This window comes from Sceloporus undulatus, chromosome 6 (assembly GCF_019175285.1).
Source record: "Sceloporus undulatus isolate JIND9_A2432 ecotype Alabama chromosome 6, SceUnd_v1.1, whole genome shotgun sequence".
In the NCBI taxonomy this organism is placed as follows: domain Eukaryota; kingdom Metazoa; phylum Chordata; class Lepidosauria; order Squamata; family Phrynosomatidae; genus Sceloporus; species Sceloporus undulatus.
The window spans coordinates 36,304,224-36,317,416 of record NC_056527.1 but is presented as its reverse complement, the minus strand read 5'-3'; the positions used below and the strand labels follow the sequence as shown (position 1 = coordinate 36,317,416).

General features: G+C 38.7%; 1 protein-coding gene across 4 annotated transcripts in view; it reads left to right on the top strand.

Annotated features, from left to right (window-relative positions):
• The window catches only part of ETV1 (ETS variant transcription factor 1), a 95,206-nt gene extending 89,039 nt beyond the window's left edge, over nt 1-6,167 (top strand). For 2 of the 4 annotated variants that reach the window (XM_042476255.1, XM_042476258.1), the window contains one exon: nt 479-6,167. In XM_042476255.1, the coding sequence (XP_042332189.1) occupies nt 479-700 (222 nt within the window). In that variant the 3' untranslated portion in view covers nt 701-6,167. The remainder of the gene's footprint in view (nt 1-478) is intronic. The other 2 variants (XM_042476254.1, XM_042476257.1) reach the window with 1 other exon arrangement.
• The last annotated feature ends 7,026 nt before the right edge of the window (nt 6,168-13,193 follow it).

Below are 13,193 nucleotides of genomic sequence, written 5' to 3'. Positions count from 1 at the left end.
TTTGGTAGGACATATGCTTTGCATGAAGGGAGTCCTTGGTTCAGTCCCTAGTATTTCTGTTTGGGCTGGGGGAAAACTCTTCTCTTGAAACACCAGAGTGCTGCTACCACCCAGTGTAAGCAGTACTCAGCATGACAAACCAGTGATCTGCCTCTGTATAAGGCAGCTTCATGGGATTCCAAGCATAGAATTGTTGTATGTGTTTTTCAGGTCAACCCCAAGTGCAGTTATAAAATGACCGACCACACAAGATAATGGCAACTTTTTAAACAACAGAATTAGTGGATCTTTAGTCATATTCCTTTGTCAGACAAATACTCTCACAGAGCTGTTTGTTGCTTCTCCAGCATGCCCTTTTTTCAAGTGGCCAGTTCTGTGAAGAGAGGGCACCTTTTGTATATTTCAGTCTGGTGAATCATAATTTTACATAATTCATCTTTTCACTTCTCCTGTGTGCTTCTCTAATGTTGTTCGTAAGGTTGCTGGAGAGAGATACGTCTACAAGTTTGTTTGTGATCCTGAAGCCCTCTTCTCCATGGCCTTTCCGGACAACCAGCGCCCTTTGCTGAAGACTGACATGGAACGTCATATCAACGAGGAGGACACTGTGCCTCTGTCCCACTTTGACGAGAGCATGGTCTACATGCAAGAAGGAAGCTGCTGTAACACCCACCCTTACAATGAAGGCTATGTGTATTAACCGCAGTGACACTAAAGAATCCCTTTTCCTCTGGCCCATTCCCCCCTGCCCTCCAAAGCTTCTCCTCTTTCAAGAGACCAGGAGGAAAGCTGAATCCCCTTCAGTTGGTTTTGTAAAAAATAATAATGAAAAAAGATTTTTTTTTTTACAAAAAGAATAAAATAGTACTATAAAGGGGCTTCTCCTGTTGCATTACTCCTCTGGTCTGCCATGGACAGTGCACTTTATTTGAAAGGGGAGGATTGGGATCTAATGATTTATTCTTTGGAACAAGAAGAAAAAGGATGGGTCTGCTTTTCTTTTTTCTTTTCCTCTTTTAAGGTTGGGAATGGAACATACAGATTTAAAATAGAAAGCTGTATCATGTCTGTTTTTGTTTTGTTTTGTTGTGTTTCATACAAAGCTTAAAGACTATTCTACATGTTTTGGGGCATAGTACAGTTAATTCTAAGTGTAGTCAATAACCATTTGTACATTATTTGGGGAATTTTCTTCCATGGGCACTTTTCCTCTCCTGTTGCCTTGCCTTATTTTCTTCACTTTGAAAAACACACAGGGAGATAATGTAACTGAATTGATTCATCTAGTGCAGTGATGTCTACAATGGATGGAGTGACTCTTTGAGGGTTTAAATGCAGGAAATTAGGGGTGCAGTTCTTCACTAGTATTATTCTTCAAGGAAGCAATAGATAATTTTAGCAAATGTTTTCCTGCTCTCCTAAAAATGACATTTTTGAAAACTATTTACAATTTGGGACTCATTCTGCACAATATTAACATACAAAATTACAGTTCTCCATAAGAAACAGCATTCATTTCTTCGTGTACAGAAGTTTCTGTAGTTGGGGACTTATCCTAAGCAAAATTTGCACAAAATAACATTTTCTGCACAGAAAATATTTCTATGCAGAAATATTATTTCCTGCACAGAAAATATTGTTTTCTGTGGAGAATTTTTTTTAGTAAACATGTGCAGAATAAGATTCTCAATTACAGGTTTTTGTTTTCATAAGTACTGTGAAAAGGAGTTCATTAGAAAGATAGACATTGGTCTTATAAAAAAACTTTGAATTTGAGTGAAGCCAAAATTGACTCCATCTAGGGCTTTGTGTGTTTAATTTTTATCAGTCTTGAGTTTGATTACCTGTGTATTCAACCATGTTGGTGTGGAAATGGCACTGACATCTCTTTTTTTTCTGGGAAGCTCCTCAGCTTTAACATCAATATGACAGGCACAGACAATGTTGTATTCTTAATCTGGTAATAATTGTCCCTATTAAATTTGACTTATGCAAATAGGAGAGGATTTCATTTTAGTTTACTTTGACTTTTTGTTTTACAAAACTCCCCACTCCCATATAAGGAACAGAAAGAACTTGAGCTTTAAAAATCAAGTACGTGGCGAGGGAACAACCTAGAACCCTGTGTATGTAAAGTGTTCTCTCTGTTACTGAACTATGAGCCAATGATTGCAGGTTTAGGAGCCAGCATTTCACTGTACCTTTCTGAATTTATTCTAAAAGCCAGGTTTTTGTATTTTGCCCTTAAAAAAACCATATGCATAACCCATCATGCTGCTTTGTGTTTGTTAATGGGTCATTAAGGAAAGTATTCACTCTGGATTGAAGAGCACAGTTCCTGGCTTGAAACTGCAAATTGCAGGGCGGCAGCTTTGCTTCTTGTATCTGGTGCCATCTTGCTATGCAAGTACAGCACATTTGATCTTTTTAGACCTTTCAATACCCACCTGAGTATAATAACTACATGTGCTGAAACATCTTGAATATCATTTCAACATTAAATACAGGATTGTGATCACAGAGGAGAAGATCTATTGCGTCCTTCCATTTGCTTTGGTGCATAAATAAGTTATTTAATCAATAGGAATTAACTGTACTAGTTCTCATATCTCATTATGCTGTTTAGACCACAGCGCACACTCCTTGAGCAAAATATCCAATACACAACATAGGTACTTTAGTAATTTTTAGACATGGTACCCATTAATATGCATTTAAACCTTTTACTGCTGTGTTATGTTGACAAACATATATACATACTAGATAATGCTAATGCTTCTGCTGCTGTCTTATTTCTGTAATATTATCTTTGCTGACTTTACTATGCCCATTTATAAGCAATGCTGTAACTACAGGTAGCATATCAGGACAAAATAGATGACTTGAACCATTTATTGCTTAGGAAAAAAAGCTTATGTCACAGCTGTGCTATAAGCAGCTTTTATGCGCATTGAGAAATGAACAGTAAGCCTGAGTTTGCTAAGAGGAGCTCTGCGGAACTTTTTATAACTTTTAGTAAAGCGCAGACTCTACAAACCGTCAAGAGCATATGATGAATTTGCTGTATAATGTTGTAGTGCTGGCACTGATGCTTATCAATCAACTTTGTTTTGGACACTAAATGTACATGTGATCAGATGTTTGGAAGACCATTTCAAGGTTCTTTTTTATTTTCTTTTTAAAAAATGTGTTTTTTTTTTAATTTTTTAAATTTGAGGAGGCTAATGTCGAAAACAAGACACACACCTTATTCTACTTATAAAATTAAAAGAAAAAAAGAAGATTTAAATATTTATGATCACCTTTTCTTGAAACATTGTGTTTCCTAGTTTGAAAAGGATAGAAATGAGGCTTGAGCTGTCCAGTGAGTATTTTAAACAGTGAATCTTAAAAATAGGCTACACACACACACACACACACACACACACACACACACACACACACACTTTGGCAATTGTTATCAACTCTAGAAGAAAGGCAGGAATAGGAGTCCATAAACATTAGCCACAGAAATAATCTTTCATTGTAAATGACATGATATCAAAGATGCCTTGAGGTGGTGATTTACTTTGCACTCACTGTCGATCAGGAAACCAGTAAAGCTATAAATTATTTATTATGCAATTCATTTCAGACTAATGAGTGTGAGCCACTATAAACCACACAGCTGTAGAAAAAGCACACTGGTTATGCATCTAGAATACACCAAGAAGCATACGATGACTTAACAGGTGCATGTATATAAGTTTAGGGCATGCTACCCTTCCAAAAAACAGACTCAATGGAATGCCCTTTAATTATGCCCACCTCTAATCAATAGCACGAATACTACCATTGGCATAAAAATGAATGAAATAAAAGTACCCATTGATGTAAACAGGTGGCTTTAACCTGTTTCTTGGGAAACTTGCTCTTCCTTGGAACCTTGCCTGTTGGTAGCAGTGGGGAAGAACTTCAGTTTATTTTTAACCAGAATTTACAAAAATACCAATGTCAGATTTCAATATGTCAGATTTTGCTTGCTTTCTCAGCCTTACCTCTTCTGCTATAAACCATTTACCCACCTTGCTTTATAGCAAACTGGACAAGCGCCTGGCTTGATCTCGATGTTCTACACATCCATAGAGTGATGAAAGGACCCAGTGGTCCTTATTAGCATCCTGCATCCTTTGGATCTGCACCTGGAATGTTTTTTTTTTTTAGCACCTAGGCATTCTTTGGTGGGCAGGTTAATCTGAAAAATATTCCATGAACATTTTATTTTATTGTGCAAATTTCTGGTGCATGCGCCTAGAAGGGAATCATTAGAGAAATCCAGATTAGGAAACTATATGCTGCTTTTTTCATTGAATTAGAGCCCTGAATGTACAAATCCACCCACCTCCCTTTAATGAAGTTCTGCAATTGCTTTTGGTTCATCAGTACTGGCACTGTGTGTCTTGACAGGACAGTGTGTCTTGTTAAGACAAGTATATCTGGTGAATGCAATTGATGATTTTAAAAAGAAACTGATTCAACTGTCTAAAGAATATTTTTTAATAAATTATATATGCTGAATAAGGTAGTAATTCACTGTAAAAAAAACATAACAAAAAGGAGGCAATTCCCCCACCATTGAATGAATTCCCAGGGCAAAAACAAACAAACAAAAAAGGTTGTATGACAAGTTGTTATATGGAATTGTTTAACCCTTTTGAAACTGTATCTTTTTAAAGAGTTTATTTTACGTTCTGTTCAAATTCCACATTTTTCCAGGTAGATAAATAAATCTGGCAGCTGATTTCTGAAAGGTGGTTGTTTGGATTTCTAATGACTTTGTTCATTTCTTCATTGACAATAACTAAAACATTTGCTATAAGAAAGCAAAAAATAACTTCCATTGCCCTCTCCAAAACAGCATAGCAAATAAGACTACCATTTTCCAATGATATATCATCTTTATGGTATATAAGTCACTAAAGAAAATGATAGTGGGTGAAATTTCAGGTAGGGCTCAATGGTGGCAGTATTTTTAAAATACAAAGATGTAAAGCATGATAAATAGAGATTACTTGGTCATAGCCCATGGTGGTCTGCCAAGTGGGAAAATAGCTAATACGTTTGGTCAGCTGTGGATGAAGACATGTAAGAGTAATCTGAACACTCATAACAAATTCTTCATTCTTTACAATTGGATTTTGCAGCTGGTAGTACACCAGAAGACCAAACACTGAATCAGTGCATAAGTTAAGATTTAGTCCTGCTCCCATTTGGTGTGCCAGGTATTTATGACTTTAATATTAGAAGCTCTTAATCATATACACTTGTTATGTGCCCTTGAGTCATTTTAGACATATGGCAACCCTACAGCAAACTTATCATAGGGGGTTCTAGAGCTGAGAGTATGTTACCCAAGATCACCCACTGGGTTTCTGATGTTGAGAGCTACAGTCCAGTGCTCAAACCACTAAACTATGCTGGATGTCCTTGTATCCAGACCTAGGCCCAGAACATACGGTCCCAAAAGAGCACCAGAGGCCACTCTGGCTGCATTCAGGCCAGTACCAAGGTGACTGCATGTCCTGTTCCCAAAGTAGGCCACTGCCATGGTCCCAAAGGCCACCAGCAGGAATAGATTTAATTCACTCCTTAAAGATCTGGCTCTTGCCCCATAAGCACAGCCTCAGTGTGGCTTCCAAATGCTTTGGGGGCAATCATCATCTAAATCCCATGCCCTCAAAGAGCAGCCAGAATCCTCTTTATTTGGCCCATGCATTTCTGGCCATAGTTACATTTAGAGTACTGTAGACTTGTTCCTCTCCTCTAAGTATGACATCTGGCATTCCCTTCTTCACATGCAGGAAGGAAAGTGTTGGTAGTGTCACAGGTACCAACCAATGTGCACCTATTGAAACTATAATGCAATCAATTTCAGCAAACAAATCAGCTGCTCCCAAGTTTAGGTCCTGCCTATGCAGGAAATTTATAGAACTCCCCTCCACCCCTGAGCTTATCTCACCATGGGGTGAGCAGTTGTTTTGAACATAGTGTCATTTAAAACCTCAACATCAGATGGAATAAAAAAGTGCAAAAATGAATTATTTGCATAAATAACCCATCATGGATCTAGAACTCAGGGCTGTCTCACATAGAAAATCTATATATAAACAGAACATGTAGCACCTTTTAGACTAACTAAAAGAAATTAGCAGCATGAGCTTTCATAGACTTCAGTCTACTTCATATGCATTCCTCAAATGCATATAAAGTCTATGAAAACTCATGCTGTCAACTTCTTTCTTTCAGTTACCCTCAAAGGTACTACAAGATCTCTTCATATACTGATTTTCCTGACTAACACAGCTATATCTTTGAATAGAAAACCTATAGTGGTGATTATGCTATTGGTCAGATCCAGAGCAGTGACCAACAATTTCCCCCCCCAGTTTGCTATGGGTGGCACCGTATTTGTTCCCTTTGATTATAATTATTTCTTTTCCTGCAAACTTATTTTTTATATATTTTTGTTTTATATCCTGCCTTTTGCTGGGGATGGGATCAAAGAACTTGCCAGGGACCAATGCTGGTCCAGGTCACTGAGTAGCATTGCTCTCTAGAGGATATAAAAGTAAGGGCCATTAATGAAAGGGAGGATGAACGCTTGGCTTAAGGACTCGGGAAAGAATGCAACAGGCAATTTCCATGATGACTTCTGTTACCCCCCAAAAGTAGGGGGACTTGGAATCCTGACCAACTGTGTCAGCATCTCTTTAAATGTTGGGGGGATTGCTTAGCTGAAGGAGCCTTGTGAATAGCTGGGTAACCTTAGGATCATTTTCAGCTATGTATACCAGTACTAACTGTGGGAGCACTCCAAGTTTGGTCAATATAAGGAGGGTTTTATGTGGAAATCTGCAAGAGTGCAAATAAACACACAATAGTAATTCAACCAGGCACACAATACAGAGCTAGCTGAAACAGAGGTGTGGAAATTGGAAAAAGGAGGCTTAAGTTAGTAAGAAAGCTGAGTGTGACATAACCTACATCTCAGGGCAACACACTTAGTAGAAGAAGCTCTCTCTGCACACACAAAGCTTGAGCTGGGGCTAATATTTGTACCTGACATCTTAGGCTTCAGGGGTACTTAATGTTCTCTCATGAAGTACAAAGAGTATGGGTGCCTTGTCACGGAATTGACAAAAACAGCCATTTTGGTAGACGGACTTAACTTTGGATTAACAGTAATTGGATGTAGGACAACCCCATGCTAGGTGGATAGGAAAGTTGGTTGGGAACAAGGCAAGGGGAAGGTAGGAGAAATGGTCTTATTTGCTTTAGTTCAATGAGACCTGGAGGAGAGGAGTGACCAGCAAACCCATTTGGCTTTTATCTTGGTGTTACCTGGGACCTTCACGTGTCTTTGGGCCTACATGCCCTTCCCATGGGGAAGCATCCTGGTGTTCCAAGGGTCGTCATGATCTCTTAAGAACATGCCTGGTTCCAGATATGAACATATAAAAATATGAGAACCCTATATACAACACAGGGGGTGTCAGGTATGCTAACAATTCTGACAGACAGTACAATTACATTTAAGGAAATAATGTGCTAAGTGAAGGTGAAGGACCACTGAGCCACTTATTGGATATGGAACTGCAAGAGTAAACAGGTCACACTTTTGTATGATTAGACAACAATGCATCTAATCATCAGACGTAAAGACCTTCCAACCTACTGAGATTGATCAGGAAAAGAAATGAATGTATCACAGTGACAGGAGACAGTCATATTGGGCTGGGCCTCAGAAGATAGCCCCATTTAGATTATTTAAGGTGCGGTACAGAGCACCAAAAAGAGACGCCTCTCTGACACCTCTCTTTGCTCCACAGGAGCGCTGCAGCAACCAAATTGTGCAGCGCTGCTGCGGAGCAAAAAAGGAGCGCCCGGAAGCGGCTCCTTTTTCTAGCGCTGCTACAATGCAGCAAAGTGCCAGAGACGTCACGATGACGTCGCAGCTGCGCCACCCTGTTTGGAAGCTGCATTATTTATACAGTGTAGATGCAAACGGGGCAGTGCAGCTGCAATGTCATCGCGATGTCTCTTGTGCTTTGCAGCGTTGCAGCAGCGCTTGAAAAAGGAGCCGCTTCTGGGCACTCCTTTTTTGCTCCGCAGCAGTGCCACACAATTGCGGAGCAAAGAGAGGTGCCGGAGAGGTTCCTCTTTTGGGCATTCTGTACCCCTCCTTAAATAACCTAAATGGGGCTATCTTCTAAATGGTCCAGTGCATGGCATGATGGTAGTGTCAGGCAACGTCGTGCGGATGCCATGCCCCCACTCTGCCTCGAAGCTGGCATATGACACCGGTCTATTCACCCTCTCAGTTTCTCTCTTCGTCTCACTGCCTTCTTTGTCTCTAACTTACTTCAGTTGCTGAAAGTTGAACTCAAAATGCAAAAGTAGTTTTTACTCAGGAGGGGGCAAAATAAAACAGAGGAAGTCTAACCCTTCTCAGTGGGCTTAGCAAAAAGCACACACAGGCAGAGGGCTACTTATTTGAAAAGCACTGGATCTAAAAAAATTCCTTTCTGTACTTTTTCTGACTTCACTTTGTCTTCTCTTTTGGTTTTGCTCTTGAGTGCTGCCCCTCCTTCCTTCCTACTGCTTGCAACCATTTAGTAAAACCATCTGCATGATGTTTGAATATAGTTAAAAGAACAAACAAAACCTTGAAATATGGGTAGCGACTATAATGCCGAAAGGCAAAGTAACAATTGTCAAAAGTGTTAAAATATCAAGTAAATAAGGCATGGGCTTTGCTTCTGTTAACCAATATAATTTTAAGTAAAATCAATGGAACTAATCTGGATTATATTATCTGATCTGAGACCCTCAGATCCAACTCTCTCCCAATATTATCTCCTACCCATTGATGTGGCTTTTTAATCAGAATTTTGAAAGTTAGGCAAATGTTTTTATTTTACTTGTCACAAGGCCTAAAAAGCTATTATACTTGTCAAGAAAAGAATAGAGGGTTTTTTTTGTATTGCTCATTAACTTTCTGTTACATTCCTGTTATTTTTTAAAAAAAAAAGTTGTCAGCCATTTTAGATAATAAGAAATAGTCTTAAACTGAGGGGGGAAATTCTGCTGAAATGCCTGCCCAAAACATTTCAGCCCTCCAAAAGTTAACAGGGAAGGTAATGATAGATTGAAATAAGGAAAACAATTAAGTCATTCTATTGATTTCCATAAGGAACATCATTATTTCCTCACTATCCCAAAAGTAACATGTCACAGGTACTGTTCTTATTGTATGTTGCTTCCAAGCTCTGCTTTTTAGCATTCTACATCTTTATATCTGAATGGCATATTGTGACTGCGGTTGGTATATTAGAAAGAGCAAAATACAGCTTTGGTCTATTGGAAAGACAAAGATGCAGATTTTGAAAAGATAATAAAATGATATTAATTAAAAGATGAGACATAAATATGTAACCAACTTTTAAAATACTCTCCAAGCACAGCCTCTAGTACTGATTGTTCATGGCATCATGTATGATTTATAGTGTAATGCTATATCTGTCATTAAAAACCATGTTTCATTCAATTCATTTGTTCTTACTCTCAAGTAAATGTTAAGTGTTAACTAAGACTGCTGAATTGGACAATCTCTTTTTGTGTTTATTTTAGATTTGAATGTGTCTTTCTCTTTTTCTGATCTCAGATTGAATAAGGAAAAGAAGCAGGCACTTCTGAAATATAATTTGTGGCAATATACTAAACTATACATCTAAGTTCCACTGTGAAGCACCTAACATCTTTTCCAACTCATTTGATCCTTTGCTGACAAAGAAAAGGCATTGTGGGTAGAAAATAAATAAGCTCTCAGAATAGTTGTTTAGGGCAAATCAGTTCAGAAATGCATCTCTTTGTAAGCTGTCGTTTCTTAACACAAAACAAACATTTATGTTGGAAGAGGAATGCAACCTTTCATATTACTATGGTATCATAGCAATGGAGTAATAAGAAAAGAAGGAATAAAACAAGCACATGGGAGATGATTAACTGTAAGAGGTGCCTTGGAACAGGACAAAGAAAAATAGGACAACATAAATCAAAGAGCACATCAATCCAAATTGCTGCTAGATCAACATATAATAAAGGAGTTGGGAAATAAAAGATAACAAGTAAGAATAGTTGTCAATATCTATGTAAGAATACATTGATATTAGAGAGGGAGGGTGTTGGGGATGAAGATTGTTTGTATTAAGATGACAGCTTGATGATGACAGATTTAAATGACAGTGACTATTATGTGTCTTTTGAAACCTAGTTTCAACCAACACCCCCCCCCCCCCACACACACATACACATAAAAAGAGCTGGGGCAGCCAATCACAACAAAAGACCACAAAAGTTCTCCTCTTCCCCTGCACCATTCAGGATTTGAGGAATCATCCTCCACTTGCACATGTTGCAGATGATTTGGAGATGAAGCGGTTCATACAATAAGTACCAGTGCATCCCTGGACTCCTATGACAGCTTCTCTGTCTTGTTCTAGATGTTGCTTACACCATGTAATGTTGCTTCCTTTTTTGTTTTCCATTCAGCATGGTTGTATATAAAATCCAAAAGGGACTTTAAAGACTGTCTCCATTATGCCCTTCGTCAGCAACACCCACAATGTCCAGTAGCAGGTCCTGTGTGCAACTTTGGCAGTATGCTTCCAGTCTGTGGCCATGAATGGGGAAAGCCTACTTGAAATGCTTACTGGTATGAGTTGGTATCTGGTGTGAGTTGGTAGCTGACACAAAAGGATTTTATGTCAGCAACATGGAGGCATGCAGCTGCTAAGCTGGTAGGGCTAGGACAAGCCATTCTGTGTCATGTCCATGCTGAGCATATTTTCCTGCTTAGTAACCATGCATTTGTATGGTGCTGAAACAGAAGTTTTTCATATCTCTGTTGCTTCACTGCACAGTTCTGCAGGAAAAACTCTGAATCACCTTCACCTATTTAGAGGCAATCAGCTTTAGAAACTGGTAAGCCACCGTCAGCTCACCATTGAGAGGCCAATACAACATGCTATGTACTAAGGAAAGTCTCATATACTGGTAAGATTCTATGCCTACAAGTGTTGTCAATCAGTTGGCTTTTAGTGGTCAGATAGAAAGATGTGAAGGCTGGGTTATCGTGTATGTAAAAGGTCAGGGTACAAATTGAATGCATAAACAACTCAAAAGATTTAGCCATTGAAAATGTTTTTGTTTCCCTATGATATGGAAGAGACATAATATCACTAAAGTAGAGCCCAGAGGGAAAGAAGGAAGTTGGATACATCAGGTTTATCATCTGAGACTGCTGCCTGTCAGGGTCAAATAGGAGAATAATTTCATTGTCTCCTTATAAGAGCTCCTCAGAGCAAAAATCAGCCCTCAGGTTGTATGTTCTCCACCTGCATCATTACCTGGTATAGGAAGAGGCTTTTCTGAAGGATCTGATAGAAGATAATTCTATACCCAGTGGACAAGGACAAATGCAAGAAGCACTGGTATTTATTCCATTATCACTTTATCAGTTACTTTTTGGCTGCATGGCATTTGTACTATGGGGTTATTCAAAGTCCTCATTTATTCCCCCATGCTTTTAAAGATCTGCACAAAAGTGTCAAAGGAAGCCATTCTTCCATATCTGGGGGCAAGGGGCATGAGTGCACCTATAGTAACTCTACTGAAAATGGTGAATTAGTGTATGGAATCAGTAATGCATTGGAGGAGGACCAATAAACTTAGTAAAATTCAATTCTGATAAGATGTCTATGTCTCATGATTAGATGGTTCAAGGGGACTGTGTTCAACCTGTTTTGGATAGAACAGTACTAAATGATTAAGTCTACCAGTTCGCTATGCTTCTGATCCGGCTTTGTCACTGGGCACAAGTAACCTTAATAATATACTGTGATTTTCACCAATTCAGGTTGGTGCACCATCTACATTATCTCCTGGGTGGAGATAATCTAGCTACTGCTATCCAGGTTCTGGCAACCTCCCCATGAGATGATGGTTCCACACTGTCCATGGCATACTGCCTTTGAACGCTGCCTGGAAAATGTTGTTGATTTAGAACTACTCTACCAACTGCATGCAATTAGCTTATTTATTATTTATTTATTCCCTTTATTTATATGCCACCTTTCTCCCAGGCCAGAACCCAATGTGACTTCCACAACAACAAATTTTAAAAGTCTACAAAAAGTTTTAAAACCAATTTAGAAACACCACATTTAAACACTATAAAACTGATTACAAATCATACCAAAGTTAGAATGCAGCTGGGACCTGTAATTGAGAACACATTGCATGGGAGTCATGAGAACTCTGCTGTCTCCTCATATGTTTTTGAACACAATTCAGGATACTGGTGCTTACTACTGATGTGAAAATCTCTCCATATGGATTTTGTTGCAGTTTTCCAAATCCATGACTGCAGTTGTTCAAGTTCTTGTTTTGCACTGAATTGTGAGATTCTGTCCCCCTGATCCCAACGTGGAATTTTCTGTCTATCTATCTATCTATCTATCTATCTATCTATTCTTAATGTGAGCATTTAATCAAGCATTTTACCTAACTTGAATATTTTGACTCAAATGTGTGTGTGTGTTTTTCCAGTCAAGCACATTTTAATTGTTTGCATTTTTTTAAAAAAAAATGCTGCACGTTTTATTCGTCTGCAGTGACCCATGAGTCTTGCAGCTGTGTAAATTCTCCAAGCAAGATGCATTTCTTTTCACAACAGTTCTTGAGAGGTGCAAATGGCAACTGTTAGACAAGACTGTTAGATCCAGTGAAATATGTTTCCCTCACTAGTGCTTATCTATAAATACTGTTGGGAATCCCCACTATTTAAGATGAAGAGGGAGACTGAGGAAATGGTGTTCCTGGTGATGCCCCTGTTTGTGACATTCGACTGGATGGCCCTTGCGGTCTCTTCCAACTCTATTATTCTATGATTCTATGAAGGGAGGCTTCCTGATACCATTCCTGTTACCCCGTTGGTAAATAGTTTTATCCTCCCAGGCCTTTAAAGTTGTTTCCTAATTGCTTTTAATGATGTTTTCCCTGGCAGTTTACCTCTATGTTATGCTGGAACTTTATTTGTACAACACAATATTTGTGTTGGTTAAAAATAAAAAAGCAGTAAGTGACTTATGCCA